At 41.3% G+C, this 21,196-nt stretch overlaps 1 protein-coding gene across 1 annotated transcript; it reads left to right on the top strand.

Annotated features, from left to right (window-relative positions):
* Positions 1 to 7,607: 7,607 nt before the first annotated feature.
* On the top strand, positions 7,608 to 13,320 carry mymk (myomaker, myoblast fusion factor). Its single transcript, XM_004072933.5, has 6 exons — positions 7,608 to 7,861; positions 8,110 to 8,224; positions 8,937 to 9,085; positions 9,228 to 9,344; positions 9,449 to 9,589; positions 11,305 to 13,320. The coding sequence occupies exons 1-6, from the start codon at positions 7,727 to 7,729 to the stop codon at positions 11,506 to 11,508; spliced, it is 861 nt and encodes a 286-aa protein (XP_004072981.1). The 5' UTR covers positions 7,608 to 7,726; the 3' UTR covers positions 11,509 to 13,320.
* Positions 13,321 to 21,196: the final 7,876 nt, after the last annotated feature.

The following is a 21,196-nucleotide window of genomic DNA, read 5'->3' as shown; positions in this document are numbered from 1 at the left end:
ACCAGCGACCTTCATGTCTTTGTTTACTGCATCCATAAACCTGTTCTTTGGTCTTTCTGTAGACCTCATGTCCAGCAGCTAAAAACTCAGCACCCTTCTACCAATATATTTCCTTTCATTTGAGCTGTATAAGTAAATAAAGCAACTTGATCATAAAGCTCAACTCCAAATACCTTTTCTCAGTCTGTGTTAAGCTATGCTCTTGTGTCCACGCGTTGTTACCCAAGTTTCTATGACTGTTTATGGGCTCCACCTACCTGTTGCAAGTGGAACCAGAAAGGAAACTTTGACCAATCAAAGACTGGAATTTGATTGTGATGTATGGATGGCGTCCCTTTTCATGGATGGCGTGCCAACCATTTATCATGGAGGAGAAATTAATTGCGGTTTGTGTCCAGTTGGACTTCTATGACACCAAATCTTTCATTCTTGGAATAGAGGAGTGAGAGAAAAAGCTCTGAGCAATATTCACCATATTTGGACCATATTAATATTTTGCACCAAGCCTCTTCCAATGTAGGTGACGGACAAGAAAAAGAGGAAGACGCCTTCCTGCTTGTCTAGTATGAACACGGTGGGCTAAATGAGAGCTCAAGAACACTTGTTTACCCCGTTCTAAAATGTGTGTCTTTTTGGTCCGTAGCTTTACAGGTAAGATAGATTGATGGATAGATTTGCTTTTATTGTCATTGTCCATTGTACAATAAAATTGAAGTATCAACATTTCAGCGCAAGAATGAAAAAATAATGAAATATAATATTAAATAAATCAGTATGTACAACATATACAAGGGTGCTAGCAAATATAAATTGTAATATAGAATGTCCAAGATTTGTGTGCAAAATTGCGTACAAAATTGTGTGCAACATGTCAGATGTGCAAGAGGTGGCAATGAGGTAGACTGTATATGAGTGTGCTATTGCAGATTTTATCTGTGCATTTTGGAATTGAGGATGGTCATTGCCTTGGGAAAGAGGCTGTTTCTGAGTCTGTTCGTCTCTATTGGTAACAAGTAATTGAGTTACATTTATTCAACCTAATTTCTTATATCTATCTAACTCAATATTTTTTTACAACTCAAATTTACATATTTATCTAACTAAGTGTAATATTACTCCAATTCAATTAAAGTTTTTCCATCTTAATTGATTGCAATTGTTGAACTCTCGTATGTCTAAATTTGAGCCTCCAGATATACTCATTTTTATAACAATAAAATGAATGAAACAATAAGAATGTAAAACATATTACCATAAACCATATCTCTGAATTTATCATTACATCAATATGTAGTAGTGGTGCTATATAAACTCATCATCCTCTCCGGCCCTCTCACTCATGGTGCAGAAAGAATTAAACATAACAGTACAAATAACTGGGCAAAACACAGTAAAACAGCTAAATAACAAAACACATTTGGTCAAAAAACTCACACTTAAACCCAAATCCGTCCAGACAGGCAAAGGGAACGGTATCCCACAATTCCTTGCAGTGCCGCTCAAACAGCAGCACCAAAGTTTTACCTATACCTATACCTTAATTGAATTAATTTGAATGAAAGTAAAATAACTGTTTGATAACTACGTGTTATTTTTTAAGCTGACTGAACAAAAATATGATTTATATTAACTAAAGCAAATAATTTAGTTAGATAAAGTAAAAAAGTTTATTTTTCCAACATCCATATGTGGTCTTCTCACCCTCTCATGGTGGAAAATGTATTATCTGAGCTTCTTCATCCACTAAATCATCTTCAAATGGACACGCCATGCTGCTTCACCTCTCTGAAAACAAACTAACCTTCAACTAAACCTTCTCCAGACTAGGTTATGTTCAGAGCATTAGTTACTATGGCAACTTGACATACACTGAAACATACCTCGGTTTTTGGAACCGAAAGCGGTGGTTGTACACTTCTTTAGCCTCAAACTTACCGTGGTAACTAGCATAACCTGCTTTTTGGAATACCCCCCCGGCTTGGTGACAGGAAATAAGACATTTAATAAACAAACTGAACCATGACAAAACTTTTGGGAAAACCAAACCGGTGACAGAACAGAGCAGATGACCTGACAAGGATGAACAGAAACCAAGACACTTAAATAGGCTGAGGGGAATTAACTGAACTGAAGACAGCTGTGGATCATGAACCTTAAAGTGGGGTGACTGACAAAAAGAAAACCAAAACCATGACCAAGAACAAAACCAAACCACTGAATCCTTACAGAAGATGGATTCAACCTGTAATATGTTATTTAAAAACTACTGTCCACTGTTGATCTGTCAAATTATAATCTTAGACTTTGACTAGAGTAACTTTGGCTTTTTTTTTTAACTGTCTTCTGTGTGCTCCCAAACCCCCCTCCTACGTTTCTCTTCATCAGCCTCCACTGCGCTCCAGCTCCAGATTTATAAGCCGATTAAAACAGTCGAGCGAGGCAGCCAGACCAGAGGAGCACGCTCCATCTACCAGCCCTCGGTCAAAGCCCATCGCCCTCCCCATGACAGCTAAATGAGGGCAGTTAGCAGAAGTGTTACACATTATGGGGGTGTGTTTGTGAGTTTGCAGAAAGCCAAACTGCATCTGGAGTCATTAAAGTTGTTAAATTCAAACAAAGACCAATTAAAGGTGTTATAAAAGCAGAAAAACGAGGAGAAAAACGTTCTGTGGTTTGATGCAGTTCTTAAACGCGTGAACCAAAACACACAAGCCATGAAGACGTGGTTCTTTCTTTTATCCTAACTCAGAAACCTGATATTTTTTATCTTTATTGGGGATGATTTGAACTTATTTACAATCCACAAGTTATATCTTCCCACATTCCAAAATCCAGCGTTTTTGATCAATTTCTTCTTCTTTTCTTTTTGGGTCAAATTTCTCTAAACAGATAGAGTGTCTGAGTTTAAAGAGGGACGGAAAACAGCCGATCAGACCGCAGAGAAACCTGACTGAGAGGCTGGAAATGCTGAAGTGCAGCTGGCTGGACTCAAACTGTGGATAATGTGGAATGCTGCGAGCTGATAATGAGACCACTGTGTGTGACTGTGCACGTGTGTGTGTGCACAAGTGTGTGCGTGTGCAGCTTAGTCTCTCTGTTAGTAAAACAGTTAGCAGCAGTTTTTACTACAAACGGGTTCCTACCGTTGAAATAATGCAGTTTTCTAGATTCATCATAACCTTGGATTGAATCTTCCTCACAGTCTTTCCAGACAGTGAGGAAGATGAGAAGAACGGTGGTTTGTTTATACTACAGCTCTGTACTGTAAAAACAAGAACATGTGTAACAAATAATGCATTTTTTAAACATTCATGTTTGATGTTAGTAGGAACTTTGTGCCTGAGATCAGTTCAATCCAGGGGTCAGACGTTCCTTTTTTTTAGTCTCTTGCCTTTTCGACACACAGCTCAGATCTTCCTTATGTGTAGAAAAAGACAAACTGGTGAGGTTTCAGGACTAATGTGAAAGTATTCAATGAGTAGTTGAAGTTTTGTTGATTTACACAACAACATTTCCGGAAACTGGACCGCCCTGACAGTCAATGTCTGACTGCTTCCGTTTTATGAGGTACTTAAGCAAATGTCTTCTATGTCAGGAGTAGAGATTTGTTTGCTTTGCATCTTCTGGCTTTGTGGTTGTGTTTTGGGATGGAAGCTGTAAACCGCTTGGATCCTCTGAGCTCCTGAACATGGAGGCACAAAGCTGGCAGGTCTCGAGCCACGTTCACACCGGGCATTTGACGTTCGTTCAAGACTGCACATTTAGCCCTTGTTGTTCACACTGGACTAGTAGGGAGGGGATTCTACTGTTTACTGGCACATGTTCACCAACTACAGCTAGAAGAGTCTTGGTGTGAAATGTCAAAGCAGTGAAAATCTGGCGAATCTTGCTCCAGGCTTTTTCTTTCACAGCTCTATTCTAATTTTTGAACGATTTGGTGTCATTTAATTCTGGCCGGGCACAAACGAAAATTACTAATTTCTCATCCATGATCAATTTTCAAAGGGTTGGCACTTCAGTGGATTGAAAAAAAACCATTGGTTTGTCACTACTGATGGTCAAAGTTCAACATGTGCGTTAGGTGGCCGAATTGTAGAGCCTAAAAACAGTCGTGAAACCTTGCGTAGCGATACATGAATGCAAGAGCTTTGAACCCGGAAGCCCAAGACGCGTGTTTGGGCCCATTTACATAGACTTTTCATCGGAAGTAGCTGCTTGAACACGGGTCATTGAGATTGTTCTGAACGTAGTTTAATAGGACTTCACTCCCTTCAGAGGAAGCAAATTCTCCTAAGCAAAACGTAGTATATTTAAGTGTAATACAAGTATTCTTAGTCTGTACTAAAGGGGAGGCAGTACACTTGAAATAGATTTTTTATTTACTATCTATTTATTGTCAAATTAAAATATTCCAACTTCAATGGACTACTTTTCCTTAGGGGTCACAACAGATTGGTAATGTTGAGGTCTAGTAAGTGTAAAACTGCTTCTTCTTATTGGCTCATAGCTCATGGGTGCAGTGTCTGATTGGTCAATTCAATCCAAAGAGCCATTTGCATTGCATTTGTCATTAGACGTGTGATTGTCCACATGAGTCTTCTTCTGCTGCTTCCCTCTCTGTAGAAAGCAGCTCAGACCTCCAGCTCCTGACCTACAGGTCTTCAAGAACTTACAAACACTCAGGTGGACCTTTTAGTCATTTTAATGCCGCCAACCCTGCAGATGATGGTCAAACAGGACACTTGATGTTCCTGTTCTCAGACCTGGACCCTCCATTGCTGAAGTATTTGTGGTGAGGTTGTGGGTTTATACTTGCAGTGTCCAGCAGGGGGTGTAACCCTGCCACTCCTTAAAGCTTCTCATTTTACTTTAAATTCTTAGCAGCTCTGGTTACCAAAAAACTTCTCAGCAACACTGCAGCCTTTTGTGCCGCTGCCGCAGGACCCTTGAGCAGCTGTAGCAGCTGAGCATAGAACAGCAGCTGCCACGCCAGAGCCAGAAGGTCATACTGCAATCTTTAGGGATGTGAAGGGAGTCTTTAAGAAAGGAAGAAACATAAACACTTTGGCTGTGAGTCCAAATGGGTCCAGGTGGTTCTGGATGCAGAACCGTCTCTCTTTTCTGGAAGAAAAATAAGAAAAGAATCTCTGACAAACTCAGATCCTTTGGTTGGTATTTGTGTCTATTTACTCAAACTGGATAATCACTGTGCAGCTGGTCTGCAAGACACACAATCTCACATTGGCCCCGCCCATAAGAGAGAGTCCAAATAAGATTGTTTTTTAATTTCATCCCACAAATCCAACAGTAGGGATGTTTGTGTTTATCTTGAAATCTTTCAACTGAAGTCTTGACGCCTGAATCCTTCTCCAGTTTCCCGTCAGCTGTGAGGTGTCACTGTCAGCTGTGTTTTGTGGGCGTGGCCATACGTGGTCAACAAAAGTGAAAGACACACTCCCATCATCTTTTGATCTATTTTAAAGCCTTCCCAGTGGTCTTTTAATTATGATTTTTTTTAGGCATTTTTATGCAAACTCAAAAAAGCCTGTGTCATTTTCTTAGACACAGTCTCTGCAGAGCGACAGAACATCGTTAGAAATTCACCTTTGGGTTGAGGGTGGAACTGCTGGCGCGGAGTGAGTCCATCCCCACTTCCCATAACCCATCTGTTTAAATGCTCTCCCGCTAGCTTACAGCCCCTCACACTCTAAATCTAGCATTAGTGCCGCAACAAAACGGTGAGCAAAATTGGAGCTATCCAGCTGTACAGTTTTGAGCCAAATGAGGAAAAATAAAAAATAAAACAATGTACGTGGATTTGTCTGCAAGTTGATGCATCTGAATGGAGCAGAGCAGGGAAACTTTGGCCTGCCCAGCATATTTTTGACGTCACAAATGCAATCTTCTTCAAGTGGCATTTTTTTGTCTGCTCCTAATTCACTACGATTTGAATAGATAAATACTCAGAAATGCAATTTTAATCTAAATTTTCTTTGTATGTGTAATCCATAGTCAGAAAAAGGCTACTAGAACAATAAATAAGCAGCATATATATATATATGGTTGCTTTTAACGTTTTCTTTTTTTTTGCTTTTTTATACGCTTTTTCTTACTTCTAAAGTTTGTGACCCCCCCCCCCACTCAGAAGTTTACATTGACGTCACCCACAGATTGGACCAATATCCTGGAGCTTTGGCTTGTTTTAGGCTTCAAAACACAGCCAGATGAAGCAGTTCCTGTCTGTGAACGGTGATGTGGAATCTTCACTCGTGCACTTGTTCAGGAGAGCCTTTTTACAATTTGCAGACAGAAAATGATGCAAAAGAAAAAAAGCTAATAACTGAAATGTCAACATAGACACAGAAAGTGTGAAAGTGTGATTCACCTTTGAGGCTGCCTCTTAAAATGTGACCTTTTCATAACTTTAAAACACAAAGATGAAATATGAGTGAATGTTAAGAGAGCAGACAGTGTGTATCCTAAGAGAAGAGGAATTTCAACGTACATTATATTGTTTATTAATGAATGCAGATGCAGAAGTTTGATGATCCAGAGCTGAGTGAACCTCTGTTTTTAAACACTGGACACTTTACATCATTATGAAGCCTAAACGTACTGAACAAAAACATCTGCTGCTAAGGAATGAGTTAAAACCCTTTTTGAATCAAATTCAATTGAACAATTGAGATTCCAGTTTTGAAAAGAAGTCCTGCCAATCAATGAAACTGGAAACCAACTCCAGATAGGCTATCTGCAGCAAACGGGACCTTTTTCCTCTTTCTTCAGCTGAAAAAAGAGTGAAAAGTTTGTTTTTGGCAAGAGAGCTTCCTTCTACATGACTTCAAGAGCAAAGAGGAGTAACTCCGCAAAGGTCTAGTTTTGGTGGATTCTCATTTCAGACAGCCTGAAAACAACTCCTGACCCAAGGACTACCACTCAGTGAAGGTAGCCTCTGTTCATTAACCCTTGTGCTATCCTAGGCACTTTGACATTGGGAGTTGGGTCATCTAGACCCACTAGACAGTGCTCTGAATCTTTTTTCTTCAATGATTTGTGATCTTCACTGGTGTCCATGGATTACATGAAATCTTTCCACCTTTATCCACCTTTGTCATGGAAGGGAGAACACGTCAATGTAAGGGTGGGGTCATCTAAGATAGCACAAGGGTCAAGGCTTGTGCTCAGCTCTCTGAAGGGTTTGTCGGGATCAGTCCAGCTGTTGTGCTAGAATCTTTGTCTTTGTATTAGGCTGATGGTCTCACGTTTTTACTCTTTGAACTCTCAGAGCCAGTTGTCCCACAATAAGCCCCTATCACTAAAACTTCACCGCCGTGCTCCACAGTTGTTACAGTTTAATAGAACTGAAGTAACAGTTTAGCTAGCAGCATCTTCTAAATGCTGCTCATTCCAACCCACATGTCCCGTTCACCCCCAAACACATGCTCATACTTTAATAACCCAAAGCCATGCTGCAATGCATCATGGTAGCCCCTACCCTGTGCAAACCTCTCCCATGTTGGGCTGGTATGAACACAGCTGCTCTCCCATGAGGCAGCACGTCACATGCTTCTGGGGCATTTAAACTTTAAAGGGTCCAACGAGGCAGCTGGGTGTGTCCACATGCGGGCTCATGATCTGAAGGCATCCAACCCCAGCTTCTAAGAGAGAAGACGCTGCAGGACGTACAAACGTTTCTTCCACAGCTTGGTTTGCCGTTTTTCAAGCGATGGGGGCTTTCATTGCCAAGATGCTGCTGCCCACCTTCAGCAGTCTGGTATTTCTTCCTACGGCCAGTGTTGCCGCCAAGAGAGGCTTCCACATGGAGGCCATGGTTTACTTCTTCGCCATGTTCTTCATCGCGGTGAGAAAACTGTAGCTGGAAATGTATCTTAAAAACGATTTTAAAATGTTTTTCCCACACTTTAGAAGTCCTGAAGAATAGTTTGTAGAAGTCAATCTTAGAGATAATTGTTGCTCAGATCTGAATCCAATGTGAAGCAAGAACATAAAGTTATTGTCATTCCTTTAGGGTGACAGCCTCTGTGAAGGTCATAGAAGTTTAGTTTAGAACCAGAGGGTCCAGGTAAAACCCTGTTTGTCCCCCTTCAGGTTTACCACGCTTGTGACGGCCCAGGCCTTTCCATCCTGTGCTTCATGAGATACGACATCCTGGAGTACTTTAGCGTGTACAGCACTGCGCTCTCCATGTGGGTCACTCTCATAGGTGAGGCTGGGACTCCCAGAACCAGCTTTCCATAAACACGCTCATTCCAGAGCCTATTTCTGATCTCGTGTTTTTCTCTTGTTGTGATTAAGTGGGGCTCTCTGAAACACCTGTCCTGACTCTGAGAAAACAGGCAGTTGTCAAAAAAACACATGTTGTGGCTCAGAGATATTATGTCAACTGCCCCACACACTTGTTACTGTCACACACACACACAACTGTGTTGGGTCCCTGTAAAGCTCAACAGCCTTGCGGCCTGCACTGATGCTCCGCCTACTGGGTCACTGTACCGCAGAATCACAGAGAATGAGGACAGAACCTCATGTATTTCACTGATATTTCCCTGCACCTTCAAACAGACCGGCTCAGTAAAACCGAAAAACCAAACTGCGGACTCTTCATCTAAGCATTCCTCAGTCTGAGAAGGTTCACTTTAGTCTGTGGTCTGACAGGACAGAGTCGATGTCTGACTCAATAGAGTATGTAACATATTTTCTTGTTTTAACAGTACAGAGCTGCAGTATAAACACGATTCACTGCTGTTTTACTGTATCTGCTGTTAAAAGAAAAAAGTAAAACCTAACCTGTACCTTTTGGAAATGACACACCAGACATGCAGTTACGTTTGACTGTATGTTCTGGTTTGTTTGGCTGCTGTAATCACTTTGTTCTGTGCTTGGGTGCAGCTGTACAGTAAATGTTTTCCGTGCAGCTCTTGGTGACTTCGATGAACCCCAGCGCTCCACTTTAACCATGTTTGGCGTGTTGACCATTGCTGTGAGAATCTACCAGGACCGCTGGGGCTACGGGATCTACTCTGGCCCCATTGGATCTGCCGTTTTCATCATCACCGTTAAATGGGTGAGACACAAGTAACAAGAAAGGCTTTTCTCTTATTTATCTTCATCCCAAGGGTGCCCTCTGTTTATCCAACTTGCCTCCATTTTCCTCTTTCTCAATGAAATCTTATTTTATTTCGTCCTTTCAACTTCTGCCGTTTCAGCTGCAGAAGATGAAGCAGCTGCGGGCCGTGTATCCAGAGAGGACGGTGTACACGCAGCAGGTCGGTCCCGGCTGCTGCTTCGGTGCTCTCGCTCTGATGCTGCGTTTCTACTTTGAGGTGACTTTCTTTTCCAGCTGACACCAGAAACAGTCCAAGCTTGAAGCGGAAGCACCCATTGTTTAAAGTGATTTGTGGCGTCTGCGTTCTTGTCGTCTGGGCAGGAATGGGACTACGCCTACGTCCACAGCTTCTACCACCTGTCTCTGGCCGTGTCTTTTGTGCTGCTGCTGCCGAAGAAGAACCGCTACGCCGGCTCAGGACAGAACGCAGCCAAGCTCAGCTGCTTCACTCTGTGCTGCTGTGTAGGTCACACTGACATGTCAGTAACGCTGGGAGGGGGGGAGCGGTGTTTGAAGCCCAGGATCTAAAACATAAATTAAAAAAAAAGTATAGTGAAAAATAAATATTTTTTATTCCACACAGTGGAAAAGTAGAAGCAGCAAATGAAATTCTCAACCAGCCGATATCTACAAACATGTAAACTCACCTTGAGAGACAAGAATGCCATGAAATACTTTCACTCTCAGGTCTCTAATGTTACATTCAAACTGAACCCGATTCATGGGTCGAATTCGTGCCCCCTGCTCGATGTCTGCATAAAAATATGTTCCCTTGACGCTGCCGCTGTGTGTGGGAGGAACTACAAACTTTTTTAGCCTCATCCCTACATGGTAGCATTGACTTTGCATCTAATTTATAATGCATGGAAGACACGGATGATGTCAAAAAGCATCGGTAATCACATTTCTATGTCAGGGTTCATGGGATCATTCAGACTGAATGACAGACAGTCAGCTGTCCTTCCTTTTCTCTGTGACCCACTTTGAAGACTTGCTGTCTCACATTATTCCAAGAAGGGAAAAAATAAAATTAGAAGAACTTTTTATTATTGTCTTTATGAAAACAAGGCAAACCTCATAAAGCTCTGGAGGAGAACTATATCAGATTCTCTTCCATGTTGGCCTAGGACTCCACCCACTGATGACATCATCAACAAGCCAAAGCTAAGTTCCTGCTTGGTTGAAGCGACAGTCCTTCGTTGTTCAAGTTCAGATCTTTTAACTCTTGACGTGTCGCAACGTGACGCTCAAAACACGCTGTAGCTGCCCCTCTTAGCATGTCTGTATGTTGACTTAACATTGAAACTGGATGCCGCTGACGCTCAATGCTGTGAATGCAGCATTAAAGACCTGCTGTTATTTTAACCAAACGTTTAACCCTTAAGCTTTTTCATTTTCCCCTTTTATACTGTAAGGAAGTAGGCCTGCATCGTCAGCCTTCCTCTCTGTGCATCACAGTTGAATTCTGATCAAACTGTTCCTGTTTTGGCGGATGAAGAAATTTGATTCCAAAGTCTTGATTTTTGCTCAGATTCAAGTTCTTACACGTTAATTTTAAACTAAAGTGAGTCTTTCTCATTAACTTTCAATCAAACTAAACTCGTCATTTTCTAGCAAGGCTGTCTTTGATTCAAACACTAAATGTGTTGATGTCTGTGGAGTCTGAGGGCACATTCACAGTCTCCTGATTTGACCTGCACCAGAACCGGTTTTCTCTGATCCTCCTTGTTTGGAAGGGATGAAAGCTCACCTGGAACATTTTTTATAGACCAAACAAAAGAATTGTGGTCTTCTTAGAACAAAGATCTTTATTCAATTCAGTTATCACCTAAGAATGTCCTCCATGAAACACTTCCTGCCCGATGAAGCCCTCAGTTTTCACTTTCTGTGAACCTTTTAAGCTTTGAGCAGCTTTGTAGTTACAGTAGTTACAGTTTTTACTCCATGAGAATTAAAATTCTTGCATTATTTATTTACTTGCCTCTTTAAGCATTTCATTTAGGTTTGTCATTTTTACTATACAGGTTTTGCATTCTGTGTTCTGAACACAGTTCTGTTAACTTATCTGTGAGAAGCAATAGGAAATACTTTGGTTGATTTTTACTCGATCAAGTGTTGGCTTAGCGCAGACGGTATCGTGTTTTTCTAATCTGCCTCCTTGATTGTTCCATTTCCAGTCGATGGTGCCTGTTTCCTCGGAGAAGAAGACAGAGAAGCAAAAGAGGAAGAAGTCATCTCAGACGGTCTGGACGGTCCCCACCAAGAAACCCTGGAGCGGGGGATGTAGCTCCTCCACTCTGCCCCTTTACACCCCCCCACCCTCCACTCCTGTCAAAGGGACCAGCATCAGCAAACTCAAGGAGATGAACGGCTGGAAGTGACGCAACGACTTAGCAGGACTTTGTTCACAGGAAACCTTCAGTGCAGAGGAAATAAACTTGTCTGTGGCTGGTAAGTTAATCTACTTGGACAGGCAGCCAGAAGCCATGTGGACAGTCCTTTCAACCATAAAAACTCATTTCTGCTGCTGGAATATTTAAGGCCATCAGAGACTCATCCACAGCCGCGGCAACCATCAGATGAAGAGCAAATCCCTGGTGGAGATGAGATCTTAAGGTGGATTAGGCCTCTGGTGCCCTCGAAGACCCGACGTTAGCAGCTGTGTGAAGCGCTGTAGCAAAGCTGAAGACCGCAGAACACACACAACTCGAACACGAGACGGCAGCTGAGACAAGACAGTAAAACTGACTGGAAGATTCATGAGAAAAGCAAACAGGCAGACGGTTTTTTTCTCTCCAAAATATATAAATTGTCTTTGGAGATGTTCCTCTGGGGAGAACCTTCGTCTGCTTCCCTCTTCTTTTTCTCTTCCTTCTCTTTCCATCTCTGAGAGAAGTCATCCACACGTGTTAAAGAATTATTAGCCTGTAAAGCACCTTTCACTGTTTTATGTGTCCTGGAGGTGCCAGATGTGTCATGTGGAGCATCAGACGCTGGAAAGCTGCAGCCCAGACATCAGACAGACTGAGTACGGAGCAGGTGGACTCCTGTCTGTTAACCCATTATCTGCTCTGCAACCAAATATTTGGTGAGCACAGGTACTGTGAAGCTGTCAGTGAGCATTCAACACACACCACAGCTGCATAATCTAATCCAGCTGCTGCAACAACAGTTAATGCCCTAGCAACCACTGCTCTTACGGGCGGATAGGGGATGTCTCTATCCACCTGTACAGGGCACGCAGGTGGCCTGCAGGAAATATCAAACAATGGGATAAAAAAGTTTCGTGCACAGTTTTTTCTTCTGCAAGCGACAGATCACAATGAACCTCATAGAACACATGTTGGGAAGTAAGGATAAATAGACGCATGCGTATTGTACGTATTTGTCATTTTTTTCAACCCCCTCAAAGCATGTTAGTGCTGTTCAAGTGAAAAGTGAGTACTCCTTGCGCCTCCCTTGCACGCAGCCTGGCTTTTAGAAGTCAGAAGATCAGACAATCGGAGAGTAGTCTGTGTGGACATCCTTGGGCCTCCTACGGGCACTTATTTATCACGTGCAAACCTCATGCATACAGCTTTTGCATACAGTCAGTAAGGAGCCAGAACTCGCATCTTACTAACGACAAGAGCGTGGCGTAAGGACACTGTACGACAGCATCACTTATACGTCATAAGTGTCGTAAGACAGGCTTCTTCTGAGTTCATGTTCAAATCTAGACTTAAAACATTTCTGTTTAGCCGTGTATGTGACTAAAAAGTGAATTTTACGTTGATTATTTCTATGATGTATTGTGATTTTAATGCATTTTTCTGTTTTGTGAAGCACCTTGAATTACTTTGTGTACGAATTGTGCTATACAGATAAACTTGCCTTGCCTTGCCTTGCCAAAGACCTCAACCGAAGACAAAGGAGCTTGAACTACACCTGGGTTAAGGCCTAATGCTTCTAAATTTGAGTTTTTATACAAGTCTAAATCCAAGTGGTTCCGCTCACTCCAGGACTTGCTTAATGTTTCCTACGAGTGTTGGTGGAGGAAACCTTTGAGTGTTCATGTACACATGTACTAATGTCTGTTTTCCTTTAAAGCTGCATGTCTTTTTTTATTTCATGTGTGTATCATACTTGTTAATTATCAAAAAATGAATGTTGTACATTTCTGTAATATTTGAAATGAAAAAGAAATGTAGACAGACGTCTGAGAGCCGTGCAGAAGCTGACCACTCTGAAAAACCCTGACTGGCACATACTTCAAGGCCAACTTCAGTCTAGCAACACAAATCCATTTCCAGACCAACATATTTCATAACTGTTTCGCTTCAGAAGGACAGGGAGTTGTGCGTGCGTCCACGTCACTTGCCGCAAACACGACCCAAAGACTACAAACGTGCTCTGCGTATCTCAGACAAAACAGTCTGCGTCCAGGATGAGAGGGAACCTCCCTTTCCATCGGGGAATGTTTTGAGCCGGGGCCAAGCCACCGACTGCCGTGCCCAGAGAAAGGTGTTTTTGTCTGGATTCAGAGACCGAGCTGGCTGCTGCTCCTGGTCCTCAGAGGACAGTAACATGAACCTTTTATTGCACAAGTATGAAACACTTTTCAGCTCCTGTTCAAACCCTGTCTGAGAGGCAGAGGCCCACACACGTTCAGGACTGGAGGATCAGGGTTCCTCTGTAACCAAAAACCAAAACGTGAGCATGAGGGCAAACAGACCCTTCGCGGTTTGTAAAAACATTTGTGATAAACGGAGCAGAATCACTGATCTGAACACAGAGGGGTCTGCTTCAGACAGGAAAGTGCATATCTTTGATTTTCTCGTCTGAGCTGCAAAACTGCACAGCTGGATAGCTCCAGTGTTGGTGGCCATTTAGTTGCACTGCTAAGGTTAGCTTGGGGTTGTGAGGGGCTGTAAGCTAGCAGGAGAGATGGTAGACAAAGGGATGATGGGATGTCAGTGCAGGCTCACTTCACACCAGCAGTCCCGCCCACAACTCAGAGGTGAACATCTAGTGATATTCTGTCGTTCTGCAGAAACTGTGTCCTGGAAAACGACACTGTTTTTTTAATTTTGGCTAAAAACTGCATAATCATAATTACTTTTATTATTTTACTTTAACCTTTGTTTTTCTAACCAGGTAAATCATAATCTCTTTTACAAGGGTGACCTGCCCAAGAGGTCAGCAGCACACGTCACATAGCCACAGTATAAACATAACAAGACAAGGCATTGTTTTTATAATATAAAATTAAGGAACAGCAATAACTTAATGTTGTAAAATGTAATGGATGTAAAGCAATCTGACACAAGGTGCAAAACTGCATGAGAATGTTTAATTCCAAGACATGTGAGGTGCACAACAGCAACAAATTAAAAACACAGGTACTGATAAATGAAAAACTTTTCTCTGGTACATGGAAAGAAGAGAAGTGAGACAACTTCAGACAATTTCCGTTCAGTTTGGAGAGTGTTCCAAGCAGAAGCCGAGGAAATGTGAATGCTTTTTGCCCCAACTTTCGTCTAAACATGAGGAACATGCAGATGTAAAACAAGACCGCAAGGCATAACGACAAGTGTGTTTTTGTGTTTTGAAGAGAGAACGGAGGAACATTGGAACCAAACCAAGCAGTGCCTTATAGGCCGAGGTCATCCAGAGCGGGTACCTTTGACTGCTGCTCACAAAGGGCCACTTCGCTCATACAGGCATACAGTTAACGATAATGAGGAACAGGACCTCTGGGAAGGTTTTACAATTGATCAAAAATGACTGAATTGGGACTTTAAAGCTGAAAAAAAAGTAGCTGAAAGTTTTTAGATTCCATGAGAAAAATAAATGCTTAAGGAAATGCTATAGCACTTCATTTAATCATTATTGGCTGCATAAAAAGCTACATACTTGTGAATGTGGTCTTCAAAAAAAGGGGACAAAAACTTAAAATAAAAACATTCTTATAAGCAAACAATAAAGTCATAAAACCAATAAATGAATACAAAAAACACAAATGCCATTATCGAGGAGAATCCGTGATTATAATTGAATTATCTAATCTTTATATCATTGCTGAAATCTTTCAAAATCATTAAAGGAATTAAAGCTTTTTCTGGAATTTTTAAGAGGCAAAACTAAGCTAAACAAGGTAATTATTGATGCCAACTGGCTACCTGTGCAGAGCTGTCGGTCACGTGAGTTTTTTTTTATCTTGCAGTATTGTGAAATATGTCGTTTTTGATATGCCTCAAAAACCACATTCTTTAAGAGCAAACACGTTTTTTCCATTTTTTTCCAAATTGACATGCTTCCATTAAACAAATGTGTTATTGCAAACAATTTGCACAATTTAATAAGCAATGGAAACGGATCTAGCGTGGGAATGTCTAAGAGTCATTCATGCAAATTCAGCATCAATCAACAATCCTGAATGTTTAGAGACACCCTGTAGCTTTTTAGCAGATGTTACCAAAAACATCTCATTTTTACACCCTGTACATACTGAAACTTGTGGAGTAGGTTATGTTATTGTGGAACATTAACTCTGTATAACCATTGGTATGTTATTAGAAACACACATCCTTAAAAACTCATTGTCATTGTAAATGACTTGGTCCATGTGTTTTTGCCCTGTGGTTCATCATCATTCCACTAGTGGCAGTAGAAGGACTTTTCCCGCTAATTTCAAAAACATTTGCTAATTTTGCCAATTTTTTGTTAATGGAATGACATAATTCTGCACTGATTTATGAACTAGAACAATTTAAGAAGTTACCAATCTCCTGTTCCAGCACAACCCAAAGGTTCTCTATTGGGTTCTGGTGACTGCGGAGGCCGTTTGAGTCCAGAGAACTCATTGTCATGTTCTAGAAACCAGTCTTGAGATGATTCCAGCTTCATGACATGGAGCCTTATCCTGCTGGAAGTAGCCATCAGAAGATGACACTGTGGTCAGAAAGGGATGGACATGGTCAGCAACAACACTCAGGTAGGCTGTGGTGTTGGAACCATGCTGAACTGGTACTAAGAAGAAAAAGAAATATACTCACATCATTACACCACCAGAAGGAGCAGCCTGAACCAGTGATGCAAGGCAGGATGGATTCATGCTTTCATGCTGTTGACGCCATCAGAACAGGCAACGTTTGCTCTTTTAGTTCTTTGAGTTCCTGTTGTCTGTCTATCAGCTGGAACCAGTCTGGCCGATCTCCTCTGACATCAACAAGGCATTTCTGCCCACAGAACTGACGCTCACTGGGTATTTTCTCTTTCTCTGACCATTCTCTGTAAACCCTTGAGATGGTTGTGGGTGAAAATCCCAGTAGATCATCGGTTTCTGAAATACTCAGACATCAACCATGCAACACTCAAAGTCACATCAATCACCGTTCTTCTCCATTCTGACGGTCGGTTTGAACTGCAACTCTCCCTGCACTGCTTGCTGCTGATTACCTGTGTTCAGTCAGTCAAATTGCAGAGACATCTGACTGAACTCATCAGCAGCTAGCAGGGTTTAACCCTTGTGCTATCCTATGACCCCCCGTCCTTACATTGACGTGTTCTCCCTACCATGACAAAGGTGGATAAAGGTGGAAAGATTTCATGTAATCCATGGACACCAGTGAAGATCACAAATCATTGAAGAAAAAAGGTTCAGCACTCTGTCTAGTGGGTCTAGATGACCCAACTCCCAATGTTAGTACCTAGGATAGCACAAGGGTTAAAGATCTGGATGACATGCAGGCTGATAGATCCCAAAGACCAGGAATGAGCAGCCCTGGTCTTGACCATGTCTACATGCCTGAAGGCATTAAGTTGCTGCCATGTGACTGGCTGTATAGAAAATTGCATGAATGAGCTGGACAGGCGTGCCTAATAAAGTGGCCGGTGAGTGTAAATTAAAGGGCTGTACATGGCGCTCTGTGTAGCACTCACATCTCACAGTGTGAAGGCCCAGGTTCAAATCCCGCTAGGTTCTTTCTAAGTGGAGTTTGCGTGTTCTCCTCGTTAATGAGTTGGTTTTTCTCTGGGTACTCCAGGTTTCTCCCACAGTCAAAGAGCTTCATAGGCTAACTGGTGTCTCTAAATTACCCGTGTAGCTGTGGGTAGGTGTGTAAAAGGTCAACTAAGGATATCCTGACGTCACCACAGCCCTTATGAAACAAGTGCTATGAAAGTACTATTTGTGTAACTATTGTTCACTTGTTCTGGTCCAAAACCATGTAAATACTTGTAGTCTCTCCAGTCAACTTCCTGAGCAGAGAAACAGAAATCAGCATCACCATCCCAAAACAGTGACTCTGCTGCCACCTACAGGGAACCCTGCGAAAGAGCATGTTGAGGTAAAAGACTGTACTGCTGTTTTCACAGGGGATTTTATTTTTTTTTCTGTTTTTATTTGGTTTACTCCTCAGATCTTTTTTTTTTGTAAACCTGCATTGACTATAGACTATGAATTTCATTAGCTGCTCTATTCAACAACATTTCTTTTAATCCTGTGGTCCAAAGAGAGAAACGAAGGTGCAGTCTATAGGCCGCGTCACACAGCCACTACATACATTTTCTATATTTTTCGTGATCCACGCGTGATATACATGATTCATAAGTGTTTCTTGTGTTTGTCATTTGTCTGTGTGCGCAGATGTCTGTCGAGGGGTTTGGCCGACGGGTCTGAATTCAGTTCTGAGCTGTTCAAAATTTTTGTTCGGTTGAAAATTATGCACTTTATGTATAGTTTTTATACAATTATTGTGTAAATCTTATGCAATTGTACATGATTTTTGTTGTTTATTCATACTTCTTCGGTGGTTTTCACGTGATTTCTTCGCGATACATCCGTGAAAATTTCACGTGAAGACCACAACTTTTCGGTTTTTGCCGTGAGATAACTTCATGAGCAACGGAGGGACCTGCATAAACAAACAGAGGGAATGACATGCTTCTTGAGGTGAAACAAAACTTAAAGTTTATGTTTCAGAAAAAAACAGTTTTACTGAAGGATCGTGTGGTCGCCAATCATCAGTGAAATGATTTTTGAACAAAAGCAGAAGCAGAGTGTAAATTGGCTTTGAAAATCTTTTGTCAGGCGTCTGTAAAAGCAGAAGTCTGGACACATTGCTGACATTATGAGCTTTTTTTGCTGTTGTGTTCTAGTTTAAGACATGAATCCGTCTGACAGGCTGAAACTGGTTCACACATACATGACTATGATCCCTTGCAGAACCGCAGCGCGACTCTGACCTCATTGTTACTGGATTAGCGTGCAGACGCAGGCCTCTCTGGCCCCCTTAGGTCCAGGCTTTGGAAGGCCTTCGCTCTACCGCCATCGTTCTTGCTGACTGTGGGGCTGTAATTATGGCCAGAGATAACATATCGGCTGCCTCCTGGAAGTGGCTGCAGATGATCGCTGATTAGAAATCCACCAGTCCTACAGTTTTGGTTCGCCTAAGTGGGTTTTCTGAGGTTATGACTCGTCCTGGAATTATGAGCCCGGCGTGTTATGAACAAGGCCGAGACGGAGCTGCACAGCAGGGTCATCAGGACGCAGCATCTCCTCGGCCTGCTGGTCTGCTGGAGCGAAATACCAGTTTCCCTGTTTGAAGAAAAAGTCTGACATGACAACAGTCGAGTTTAGCAGAACAAGAGAGGAGGGTGACTCTGCATGAAGTCCTAGAACAAAACACGACTGACTTCTGCACAAATTAACTCATCAAGCTTAAGAGACTTCCGTATTTAAGTGGAGTTTTGCTGAAATAGAATGATTTGATTCCATCAAAAATAATTATAATGAATTGAGTAACAAACATCTTTAATTTTTTTTACATTTTTCAGCACATCTGTCTTGATGGTGAGTCACGAGGTATAAGTTTTAGATGCCATGACTCAACTTCAAGACATGATAAATGAGAACCTTCAACGAAAACCTTAAACTGTGCTTTTGAAAATCTAAAAACCTCAGCTGCAAACCTTTTTAAAGAATTTGTTGGACCTTGGGCTCCTGAACCTGTACTCTGTGTTTTAAAATTCCCTTTAGGTGTGAAGTTCACTGCAGCGACTTCATTATTATTTGGAGCATTTCTTAGATCAATTTTGGGAATTTTTACAATTCCCATTTTTTACTTTTCTTTTGAAAATCCTTTCTGCTTTTATTTTTTACTTTTTTTGGCACTTAATTTAATTTTACAGGACAAAATTAAGTGTTGTCCTGCTAATTTAGCATCGTATTTGTCCGGGTCAGTGGTCTGCAACCTTTCACACTGAAAGAGCCATTTGGCCCAGTTTCTTGCAGACAAAACCCAGTGAAAGCCACAAAGTTCACCATTTAAAAAAATACACCGTCTTTGTCGCCATTAATTTATATAGAATAGCTTTTAAGTATTCAAAATTCAATAAATTATCTAAGAGTTATATTTCTCTATCGATAACAAGTTTAATTTATTGTATTTTTTACAGCAGCACATATATGTTCCTTTTAAAAATACAATACACAAAATGTGTCCAATAGGATCCTCCTGCTGTCCTGAAGGGGGGGGGTTATGACCCAAACGCAAGGATGAGGAGGTAGGAGGTTCCAAGTCAACCAAAGTGGTTAATCCTAGAAAGAAAACATGCCCAACTAACAACTACAACTAGAGATACAAACAGGGAATGAGGATGTATGGAGGGCACAGGAAGAAGGCAAAGACAGGACTTAAAATACAACAGAACAGACAAATCAGGACAGATTGGGACCAGGAAGTAAAACTAGAACTAACACAAAACAGGAACCCTTCAAAATAAAACAGGAAACAGAAACTCAAAACATGACAAAAATAGAAACAAAGGGAAATAAACCCAAGCCGTGATTTACTTGGATTAGAAATGAAAGAGAGTCATACATGGCATTTTCTATCGTTATGACTTATGTGCTGTCATCCTATTTCTCCTTTCTCTATCGATTAAAGACATAATGACGAACAATCCAATTTTTAGAAAAATAAACAGAGCATATAAATGCTGTTACATACTTTTAAGAATGTTGCCTCTGAACAGCAACTTGTTGTGCAGCAGAAGATCAGATTTAGTGCTTTGAGTGCATTTGAATAATAAACCACTGTGACAGTAGATGAAATCTATTACTATCAAATTTCTCTGTTATCTGACCTGTGGGCATTTTTAAGTAATGGTAAAAAGCACACAGGCCTCTCCAATGGTAACAGTAAATGGTAAAATTAAATGCAATGGAAAAATTAAAAAAAGAATATTTTAAATAGTTTGCTCTATCTATCTAAACATAAAAAAGGATTGAATTTTAACTTAATCAAACCAAAACTGCAAACCTATTATTTATTCAAATTGATAGTATTGGTAGGAATTACAAGATGAGCCACATGTGGCTCCGGAGCCTCAGGTTGCAGACCCCTGGTCCAGGTAGTGTCATTGCTTTTGGCAGCATTTTTGTTGCTCTTTTTAATATCTTTTTTATTTATTCCCCATAACATTTAGTACCATATTTATACTTTCTGTTGTCTAAATTCTGAGCTCTACAGTTAATGCATGTCCTTTTGTCTTTTGGCTGCCTTGAACTTCTTTTGTGAAATGTAGAACTATATCAGTGACGGGACATTTTTTACCTACACTTTCCGCCTGTTTCGGTTGTTTTTGGTGCTTCAGCACACATCAGCGTTTTCAGTGAGCAGCTTCTGCTGTCAGCATCCTCACGTGCACCCTCACGTGCACCCGCACAGGAAACTGGTCATGACTTTTCTGGTCTTGTTTTTTGGCAGAGAAAATTTGCATGTCTGAAGATCTGTTGTTACAAAACAAATCAGTTTATCTCAGTAAAATGTTACCTGCTAAATATGAAACACTAAATAAAACTGCTGTGGCAATAGGATACAGGAAAAATATAAGTTATACCTTCAAACGCAGCGCCAAAAGAGAGCAGAAGTCAGCCTTGAGTCTGATCGTACAGCTGAGAGCAAGAACATCTTCAGATCCTTTCTTTCTTCTTTTCCTTTTGGCATATCCTTCATGGGTTGCCATCTAACCCTGTCTTCTGCATCCTCTACTGTAACACCAGTACCTCATGTCTGCCTTCAC

This window comes from Oryzias latipes, chromosome 9, assembly GCF_053564925.1.
Source record: "Oryzias latipes strain Hd-rR chromosome 9, Olatipes_Hd-rR_3.1".
NCBI classification, from domain to species: domain Eukaryota; kingdom Metazoa; phylum Chordata; class Actinopteri; order Beloniformes; family Adrianichthyidae; genus Oryzias; species Oryzias latipes.
The sequence above is the reverse complement of the archived record's forward strand: the minus strand, read 5'-3'. Positions and strand labels throughout refer to the sequence as shown.